At 39.1% G+C, this 10,700-nt stretch overlaps 1 protein-coding gene across 2 annotated transcripts in view; it reads left to right on the top strand.

Moving 5' to 3' along the window:
• The first annotated feature begins 1,234 nt into the window (after window positions 1-1,234).
• The window catches only part of PIK3C3 (phosphatidylinositol 3-kinase catalytic subunit type 3), a 70,801-nt gene continuing 61,335 nt past the window's right edge, over window positions 1,235-10,700 (top strand). For both annotated transcript variants that reach the window (XM_084305020.1, XM_084305019.1), the window contains exons 1-5: window positions 1,235-1,473; window positions 3,304-3,492; window positions 4,023-4,166; window positions 6,253-6,382; window positions 9,250-9,336. In XM_084305020.1, the coding sequence (XP_084161146.1) occupies window positions 1,406-1,473; window positions 3,304-3,492; window positions 4,023-4,166; window positions 6,253-6,382; window positions 9,250-9,336 (618 nt within the window). In that variant the 5' untranslated portion in view covers window positions 1,235-1,405. The remainder of the gene's footprint in view (window positions 1,474-3,303; window positions 3,493-4,022; window positions 4,167-6,252; window positions 6,383-9,249; window positions 9,337-10,700) is intronic.

Here is a 10,700-nt window from a genome sequence, read left to right as displayed (position 1 = left end):
AGAGTAGAACGTGCCGGTGTTTTTTTTTTTGTTTGTTTGTTTTGTTTGTTTGTTTGTTTTTGTTTTTGTTTTGTTTTGTTTTGTTTTGTAGTATGAGCAGCACAGACTAGGAGAGTTCACCTGTCTTGATGCTCCCTCAGTACTAGTGCTGCTGTGTGCCATCACTCCAGTCAGCTACACCAAAATAGCACTTTCATACTTGCATTCAGCAGTTTTGAGAAGTTTGGAGTGTCTGTGATCAGAAAACACCAACCTCCTCTCTAATCACCTACTTGCTGCTCTGCCTAGATAGAAAGAATTGGCATACAATAGTGATGACACGCATATTTATGTTGCTTGAAGTACCCGCAATCCTTATAGCCCTCAAAATACTAAGAATTTTTCCACAACCATATTTTTATTACAAAACATAAGTTCTGTGTGATTTTTGGTTGGCTGTAAGGCTCATTTATAGAGTCATTCTGCAAATATATTTTTGTTGTTGCTGTTAGGTGATGACTGCTGATCAACTACAGATTCTAGCTGCTGAGGCTTTGGAAAAAAAATAATAAAAAAGAACACACACACACACAAAAAATACTGCCAAATGAAGTGTAGTGAGATTCATGATAAAATCATTACAGTAAATACAGCCTTCAACCTGCAATTTCCGCATCTTGGCTGGTACTGTTTTGTTGTTTTGTGGGAGAATACAACTGCCATTTTTGCTTGGCCTTCTTTAGAGGTGTCAGTAATCTGAAATAAAAAGGATTGACTATAGAATTAAATAGCATGTGACAGCTGCTAGAAATGCACATGTACACCATGCACATCATCCCTTTGCTCCATGAGAAAGCATTATCTCTGGGGGCACAGAAGGGTTTCAGTCAGGACAGACTTTGTTGTAACTGCCTCAGCTGTGCTGCAGCATGGAGAATAACAACCAGAGGGAGAGAGAAGGGGGAAAATGCAGATGTTGCTGGGGACTCCTGCTAGAAAATGGGGCAGGAGTCACCTCCTTGACGCCCTCAGTCTCAGCTGTAGCGTGCCCTCGCCCTGTGCTCTCCGCACAGGCGGCCATCTCGCCTCCACCCGGGGGTAACGTAAGTGAAGGAGCCGCCATCTTGCGCGCCGTACACCTGGGGGCAGCCATGTTGGTGAGCGCGCTGTGGGCGCAGCCATCTTAGGTCCGCCCCCTCGGCAGGGGCAGGCTGGCGGCCATCTTAGAGAAGGGCAGTTGTGAGGGGAAGGGGTGTCCGTGCTCCTTCCTCCCTTAACTAAGATGTCGGCGCCGCTCGGCCCCGCCGGCCGTTACGCTGCAGGGCTAGGGCGCCGCTGAGGCGGCAGGCGGGCGGCGGCGGCATCATCATCATCATCATCATCAGCAGCAGCAGCAGCAGCAGCAGCAGCAGCAGCAGCAGCCGCCATGGGCGAGGCTGAGAAGCTTTATTATGTGTATAGCTGTGACCTTGACATCAACGTGCAGCTGAAGATGTGAGTGAGAGGGGCACGGACTTCAGCCTCCGCCAGCTCCGGGGGTGGCTGAGGAGGGGCCCGGCCGTGCTGGCGGCTGGGGAGCGCAGCTGGGAACCCCGGGCATCCCGCAGCGGTGCTTTTTGGGGGGCTCCAGGGCCGGGTCGGTGCTGCTGTGCCCTCCCCTCTGGGGGCTATGAGCTCCCCTGCAGCCCAGCAGCTTGGTTTTGCCCCGGCCGCGTTAGAAGCGCTCGCGGCCTCAAGTTGTGTGGGGCAGGGCAGTGCTGTAAGGCACAGGTTGATTGAGCTGAGTCCTCATGCCTCTGATAACCTGTCACCAGCCGGTGTTGCAGCTCCTCAGTGATAAAGGCAGGAGATAATCTGAAGACACTTCTTTCGCTTACTTGTTTGCATGCTTCTTTGAAAGCACGTTTCTGTTAGGTTCTCTATTATAGGCAGAGATACAGCGTGTAAGTACATGCTTAGCTGGTTATATGCAAGCACTCCTGTTGAACCTAGTGTTTGCACGTACTGATGTATTTTCTGGTTCATATTTTATTACAGTTTCTTTTCCTGCATCACAGCGACGCTTAAATTCTTGTAGAGTAAATGTGGGTGATTCTGAAATGTATCCCTAATGTAGTTACATTGAGCTATACTTCTCTTTTGTGAAAAACTGACTTGAGGAAGCTTAATTAAGGCCTAAATAGTTTCATCTGAATAGAAAATAGGAACTAAAGTGAGATGTACGTGTCCTCTTTGCTAATTGGTACTGCCTATCAAAAACTCTGATTTTGTTTGTGCATCAGAGTGTGTGTCTTCCTGGAATGTACTGTGCTTGTTTCTTGCAAGAAACTTGTTTATCTACTCTGACTATTTTATGGTACTGAAAGATTATTGTTTCCTGGAAAATACATCTTACTCATTTCCACACCAACACCAAAATTGTAATTATTTGGTGTGAATAGTTCGCTTAGCTGACCTTTGATTGTGAATGGGTTAGAAGTGAATGGCATCCAAAGTCAGTCGTACATTTCAAATTTCATATGGCTTTAAAATAAGGTTTGCTCTTTTTTCTAAGTTGTACTTGGAGCAAGTTTATGCTGATACTTACTGATGTAATTTTCATTTTGGATGACAGCAGTATATATCATCTCATTGTTGCCCTGCTTGAGGGTACAGTCTAAGAATCTACAAGGTGTATTAGAAGTTACCTCAATTGAAAAGGAAAACAAGTAATTATTCCGTTTGTCAGTATTCCTCTTCTCCTAAATTGCAATGAATTCTGTACTTTTTTAATCACTTCTAATCATAGAACGGCTTGGGTTGGAAGGGACCTTAAAAATCATTTAATTCTAATCCTCCTGCTATGGGTAGAGATGCCACCCACTAAACCTTGTTGCCCAGGGCCTCATCCAGCTTCTAGGGATGGAGCATCCACAGCTTTTCTGGGCAAGCCATGCCAGGGCCTCGCCACCCTCTGAGTGAAGAATTTCCTCCTAACATCTAACCGAACTCTCCTCTCTTTGAGTCTAAAGCCATTTCCCCTTGTCCTATCATTGTCTGCATGAGTAAAAAGTTGCTCTCCATCTGTTTTATAAGCCCCTTTTAAGTATTGGAAGGCTGCAATGAGGTCTCCTTGGAGCCTTCTCTTCTTCAGGGTGAACAAATGTAGAGTTTCTCTCAGGTATTTAGATTTCACTGCTTGCTAGTAATTCAAAACAAATATAGCTGCCATAATGAGTAGTCTAAATATACCTTATGGAAATACAGTAGAATTTTTAGCATGCACAAAGTAAACTGTGGTTTATTTCTTTTTTTCCTCTTTCTCTTACCTCCTTTTTTCTATAGAGGAAGTCTAGAGGGAAAAAGAGAACAGAAGAGTTACAAAGCTCTCTTGGAAGACCCCATGCTCAAGTTCTCAGGACTGTACCAAGAAACTTGCTCTGATTTGTATGTAACTTGTCAGGTGTTTGCAGAAGGGAAGCCTCTTGCTCTTCCAGTTAGAACTTCCTATAAAGCTTTTAGCACTAGATGGAAGTAAGTGACTGCCTTTTGTTTCATATATCTTGGTTACTGGGACATCATATTCTATAAGTAATTGTGCGGGTTTTGTTTGTCAGAAAAAAATATATTTTTTTTTGTCTTTTTCAAGTAACTTATGTTTCAAGTCTCTATATAGTTATTAGCTGTTGCCCTGACAACAAAAGCAATTTTTTTGTGCGTAATGGGTAAGAAAAAATTAGGTTGTGTATTTGGGCATGGTTCATTAATGTAATAACTTTCTTGAGGCCTGGACTAGCACACTCTACGCTGTTTACTGGATAGACTGATCTTGGGCACTTAGCTGTAAAGTTCAGGAACTTTTCCTTTGGTTGATGGCCTTTTAATCATACATGAACGTAGTGACTCAAGACAACACTTAAGTGTTTGAATAACTAAAGCCCATGGGTAAATTGTCAGTCTGTCATTAGAAGTTCATAGTCTGAGGAGAATTTGTATTCTGTAAACTACTGTAGGGTAACTTGAATTCTGAGGTTTTATGACTAATAAAAACTGTTTCTCTGCAGCTGGAATGAATGGCTGAAACTTCCTGTGAAGTATCCAGACTTACCTCGCAATGCACAGGTGGCTCTAACCATCTGGGATGTATATGGACCTGGTAAAGCAGTTCCTGTGGGAGGAACAACAGTCTCGCTCTTTGGGAAATATGGGTAAAATATATATATGCTTTATATATATATATCTATGTGTGTGTGTATAAAATCAGATTTACTCTATTCCTTCTTCCTTCCCTCCACTGTAGCTTCATATGTGCTATGGTTTTGAAAAAATAGTTTCTCATGTAAAAAGCCAAAGCTTAGGCTTTTTAAAAATACCACTTTGTATATATTTTTAATGAATTAATTCCAGTTCTGATTACTTGACATGATTTGTTTAATTGCCTTATGATTTGTCTGTTAATACAGCTGTTAATTATCTATAAGAAACAACATGTAATGCAGGAAATAGGGAATTTTCAAAATTAATAATCTGTATGATTTCGTAGAGAGCAAGGTCGGTACATTTGCAGATAATATGCAGCTGGAAAGGATTACAAGTACACTGGAAAGTGACAGGACACCAAAAGGATCTCGACTAAGTACAAAGGGGACTGAAAAATATAGGATACAGTTTAAGGATACTGTGTGCAATTGATATCAATTAAGGATACATTGTGTAATTAATTGTATTCAAATCCGGAGTAGAGAAAATAGAGAGTACCTACAAAGAAAACTGGAAAAAAATGTGTTTTAGAGTGTATCTTTAATTTACACGATTCATTCATGATGTTGTGAAATATGCATCAATATTAAATATATAAACAGTTCACGAGTATGCACATCAGGGACAAGGTTATATCCTTCTGCTTCTTATTTGTCTCCTCTGTGGGAATGTGTCCAGTTCTATGTAATTTCAGACAAGTTTCTGGCAGCTGGGAGCCCAAGGGAGTCCATATCACTGGACATCTAGGAAATAAGTGTAATGGAGGAGGAGTAAGGACAGGTGGGGCTGAAGAAAAGTCTGGGAACACTTTGCTACTGTGTAGGTAGTGTTGGAAAAGGGGGACAAGTAACCTTGGTGTCTTGTGCGTGGGTAAGGAGTAATGAAGCTAAGCTGAGCAAGGGCAAGTTTAGGTTGGTGATAGGAAATGGTTGGCACTAAGAAGACTGTCCTAGTGGTAGTGAATGTAGAAAATCTCTGTAGAGGGAGGTTGCATCTCTGTCATTGAAGATTTTCCTTTGACAAAAAAATTGACATTGTCTTAGGGCAGAAAATTAAACTGGATCAATTGGACTGTGGCCTGAAGATTGCTGGTAGTTTTTTAAAATATTAAAGCGTAATTCCTGAAAAAGATAGTATTTTATAAATTACATTTATTTCCAGAGCGTGGGGGATGGACAGAAATAACTATTTCATTTTTTTTATTGGATTGTAAATGGTAACCCCTGCAGTAGTATTCAACAATGTGCGAATTTAAGGTGAGATGGTCCTTCTAGTCAGTGTTTCTTAATAATTTTTAATCTATGATGATTCAAAGTTGTATATCCCTGAAGATGTTAGTCAGTTTATGAGCTCTTATTTAAAAAATATTGCACCCAGTTTGTTGGGGCACCTTTTATATGTGAATTGGTACAAATATGCAAGGGAAACAGGGTTTTGAATAGAAGAGGTGTGGTGAATTTCCATGCAAAGTTCTGCTCACTGCACAATTTCAATTATCAATTCAATTTCAGGCATAGATGGAGAAAATGGTATGGTGAGGGTTGTGTTGTGTTTTTTTTTTTTTTTTTTTCAGCTGAGAAAGCTGCTTTTTATCAGTTGACCTTCAGATGAAACTTACATTTTATAGTTTAATTTTTTTAGGTGGACCTAAAGTCAATATTGTAATTTGCAAGTCAAGAGGAATTCTTTCTGCTTCATTACAAATAATAAAACTATGAAGGTCAGGCTCTCTCTTCAGTTCAGGTTTGTACCACCCCATTGACTTTGGGAATTATCCATTTTAATTCCACTTGCCAAATAAGTTATCTCAGATTTACTCATTTTCTTTCAAACTTCATGTGCCAATAAAAATGAAGGCCACAGAGGGGATAAGGTGCTAGGCACTTCTACAGTTCAGTTAACTTATGCATGGTAATACATGTTTGTAGGTTTGGCAGAGGAATCCTATTCATTTTTGTGCAGCTGCCACTGTACTTTGATTCCTGACAGCTGTGTTTTCAATTTGCTGAAGTGATCCCACATTTTTCTTTGCAGTATGTTTCGTCAAGGAATGCATGATCTGAAAGTCTGGCCCAACGTAGAAGCTGATGGCTCAGAGCCCACCAGAACTCCTGGGAGAACCAGCAGCACAGTTTCTGAGGATCAAATGAGCCGCTTGGCAAAGGTAGTAGAATAGCAACCTTTAAGATGTACATGGAAAGTTTGAACTATCATTGGAGCAAAGTTAGACTATAATAACGATAAACTTCTTGTGTTTTCTCACATGAAAATTACCTTACTTTGATTTAGGTATTTTATAGGGTTTACACAAATGGATAAAGTCCCTTGCTACAAGGATTCCTTAAATTAACACATAAATACATTGAACAGCATAAGAAACTTGTGATATATGTAGCATTCTGTTGTAGCGACTTAAAATCCTTATTCTTTGTGAAAAATGAAAATATCAATGCACCTTGAAAATGCTCAGAAACAGAACTCTATCCAGTTCAAGAGGAGTAGCTCCTGAGAGTAGCTTGTGAGGACACTAAAGTTTCCTTCAGTAGCTGTCCTTTGGATTTAGGGCTGTCTGGTGTACTGTTCAGGCATGTTATGATGTACCTCTGCATTAGGAAAAAAAAAAAAAAAAAAGGTAGACCTGCAAAAATTAACCAAAGTTGCATTAATTTAAGATTATGCATATGTGTGCATATTAATATTTCTATTCACAGCTTGTTGGCAAACTCTATTTTTGCCATCAAAGCTACCTCTGGAATTCATAGTGTTAGCTCTTGAACTTTACTAGCTGATCTCTCATTCTTCAGGTGAACTTACCTGAAGCTTGCCAGATGTCTCAGCCCTTCTTATTTAGTGTATGTACTTGCATCTTAATCTTGGCTGCCTAGTTTTCATCCTCGCCTTTGTTTAGCTCCAGGTGAAAGAAAGGTCCAGTGCCATAAATACATCAATTTGTCATCTAGAGTTCTGTCACAGAAATAAACTTTGATTTACAGTCTATTTAATTAGTCTTGCTCACCTCGAATTTATAATGGAGAACTCATGTTTTCTGACTTGTAGGTAGTAGGTCACTATCATGAAGAAGGTTTGTTTGTTTCAACAGTGGCTTTACAAGAACACTGAGATGCAAATATTTTTCTTCGGGAGATACAGAAGTGATGTAATTGGGTAACTTAATAGTGATTTTTTGTTGCGAGTTCCTATTAACATTGTATAGTATTCTAAAGAAAGCATGGGATGTGCAAACCTGCTTTATTCAGTAGAAGCTCAGGTGTGAGCATACGTTTCTTGAAAAGAACAACTGTAGGCTTTGGTTTGGAAAGAGGAGCAGGAAAATATGCCAGGAGGCTTTTATATACCTGACAGAGGACAAACTTACCTTTGTCTTGGGTTAGTGTAGTTGTATATTCCTGTTCTGCTTAAGTGCATCTACTTCAAGCTTTCTACCAGCCATGGTGTCCCATTTCTTGATCCTAGCAGATTAAATCCCATCTAGCCCATGGAAGCTCTGTAGACAGACACTGAGTATCTGGACTGTTTTTGTAGTTTGTTGCATGGTTATGTGATGGAGGTGATGGGTGTCTGAGAAAGGTATTAATGTAGATCTTCATTTTCATGTTAGATTTGTTGCAAACGTGATCACACCCTATCAGCGCTTTTCTTCCCCATCACTCCTTTCTGCTCCCTACTCAAACACAAATAACTAGGTGTTGCAATCTCAAAATACATGGGTCTGTTCTAGCCTGTTCTTTTGAAGATGGGAAATGAGGGCCCAAAGCATTTCAGGAAGATGGGTTTCTTTCACATCCCAAATAAGTGTTCTAATGAATAGCTACTAACATAGCTAACACCATCTTCTCTTTTGAAAGCTGTTTTTTCAAGATACTAATTTCTGAAAGATATTACTGTTTTCTTCACTGGTATTTTGTTGTGTTTCTTTGTAAAGGCATTTTATCCATAGATGCTGCTGGCTAGCAAAGCAAATAGGGTTTCTGAGTAGTGTCTGTGTAAGCTTTCATCTGTATAGCTGTTTCCATAGCAGACTAGGTTCTTGTGGTGTGTCGTTCCTAAATAGCCATTGTTTGAATACAGCCAGCTTCAGATTTTCCTTTGGCTCATCAGTTGCTGGATGCCTATTAATGCTACTGTGTGTAAAGGTGTCCGTGCAAACTGAAACACAGAACTTTTTTAAAATGTAAGTGTGGTTAAACACTGTTATAGCAGATTGCTGGGAAAGGTTTTGGAGTCCCTGTCCGTGTGTAGTTAAAACCTGACTGCACAATGTCCTGTGCAATGTGCAGTAACCCTGCTTTGAGACTAGGTAATTTCCAGAGTCCTTCCAACAGCATTCTTTGGCTTTTAAATAGAAGGCTGTGGCAGGTGAGGGTGTGCTGAGCAAAGCAGGGAGGTGGAATATTGGTGACATGCTGCTTTCCTTCTGAGTGACAGCTTCTGTGTACCTTGGGAAATAGCAACTAAGCAGAGACCTTTCCCGTCCAGATACTATTGGGCTTTCTGATAGGCTGCTTTCAGATGCCTAAAAAGAAAAGGAGAACAAACTCTGATTTGCTGTAAGTCTTCATTGATCTTTTTCAATGTGTAAGTTGCAATCTGAGACTTTGCTTTTGTAAGGCTTATAAAGGTAGAATTATTCAGTTGGGATAATTTCTCAAATACCTCCTTTTTGTGTTTTACCTGGTAAGTTATGCTGTATGAAAATCAGTAACTCAGTCAAGTGTTTTTATTATGTGACTGCTTAAAAAATAGGTTACTGTTTTAATGTTTCACGCATTCAGAGATCGTGTGCTTGTTGAGTGGTTTTGATATTTTGCCATGATATTTTGAGATACTAGAAGTATTGCTATGGCACAGCTTAACTGTTTATGAGGATCTGCTGTATGTATAATTTACAGGCTTTTTTCTACAGTTTTTTTCCCCCTTATATCCTATGTTAATGTATCTGTAAAATTGAGTTTGATATTCTTTTTCTTACTTGAAACAATTTAAAGGTTATCATTGTGATTTTGTATGCAGCTCACGAAGTCTCATCGGCAAGGCCACATGGTGAAAGTGGACTGGCTGGACAGGCTGACCTTTAGAGAAATAGAAATGATAAACGAGGTAGGTCATCCTCGATCAGATTTGTAATTTTCTTTTTGAATCTTGCTAATGTGGAACTCTCACATGTGTGGGAAACTAACTGGTCCTATTTTTCTTCAGTCACTGATGTATACAATTAAAGGAAAAATAATTCTTTAAGCTTCCCATCTGGACTTGACTTGGGCAATTATGGGAATAGAAAGCTCTTTTATCAACTTTTAAGTGACTTGGTATAGTGATTTGGTAAGTGATTTGGTATAGCTTGGAGCAAATGTTGTTAGATATAACTAAATAACCTCTAGGATTTAGATCATGATGGGAAGTTTTTTGGCCATATAGACTTTCTTTGGCTTCAGACCTGTTTAACTTTATTGGTTTTGATTTTTGGGTGTTGAAGAAAAACATAAGATTTGAGTGAATTAAACAAACTCACAAACCACAACCTAACACCTGTATGAGGTGTTAAGCCTCACTGAGAAAAATGACTGCAGACTTACTAACTGATTATACTTATCTTGCACAACAGAACTCCTTTGTATTCTGCTTTGTATTCTGAGATTTTTTTTAATCTTACTTTAATTAGAGCTAATTAGAGGTCTGGGATTTTATGTTTATATTTGTGTTTTAATAACCTCTCAAGTCTTCTTGAGAACTCAGCCTATCCTGTGTTGGAAATGGGTATTTTTGTCGTCTTCCTGGTTTTTATAAAACTACATAGAATTCAACATCTCTGATTCCTAGAGCTGTGTCTTAAATGCAAAATTGCATTGTTTCTGTTGGCAAGTTGAATCCATTACGAACGTATGAAATGAGCTTGAGTTGCTTGCTATCAAAGGGCATGATTTTTTTTATTAAATGTTCCCGATAGTGGTTTTATGTATAACTTCTTTGTTACCCGTCTGGATTTCAAAAATCTTAAAATTCTGAACACTTTTACTAATAAATCATTTAAAAAACACATACACAAGCAAATCTTCCTCTGAAAGTCTAAAAGCTGCAAGTCTAATTTTGGTCTAGGCTTAATTTGTCTCTTTCATTGTTTCATCTAAAGCAGTCATTTTTCATGTCTTCTGGGTTTTGACTGATGTGCATAATTACATGTAATCATTTAAAACAAAAGTCAACTGGTTATTCTTCATTGCTTCTTTGCAGGCTTTTGAATCATAATTGCAAACTACTGATTAAAACTATGATTTTGTTACATGTGGATGTTTATTGTGAGTTGGCAATGTAAGTTAAGGAAGAATGTCAGGAAAAAGGTCTCAAGTAGTGCTATGAAATGATTAACTGAATAATTGCTTCAGCAACTGATAATCTAATTAATCAGTTACAGCACAAAGGAAGTAGAGTAATTGCTGTACTGTGAATGCTAAAGATCGATGTTC

This window comes from Netta rufina, assembly GCF_964035555.1.
Source record: "Netta rufina genome assembly, chromosome: Z".
In the NCBI taxonomy this organism is placed as follows: domain Eukaryota; kingdom Metazoa; phylum Chordata; class Aves; order Anseriformes; family Anatidae; genus Netta; species Netta rufina.
The sequence above is the reverse complement of the archived record's forward strand: the minus strand, read 5'-3'. Positions and strand labels throughout refer to the sequence as shown.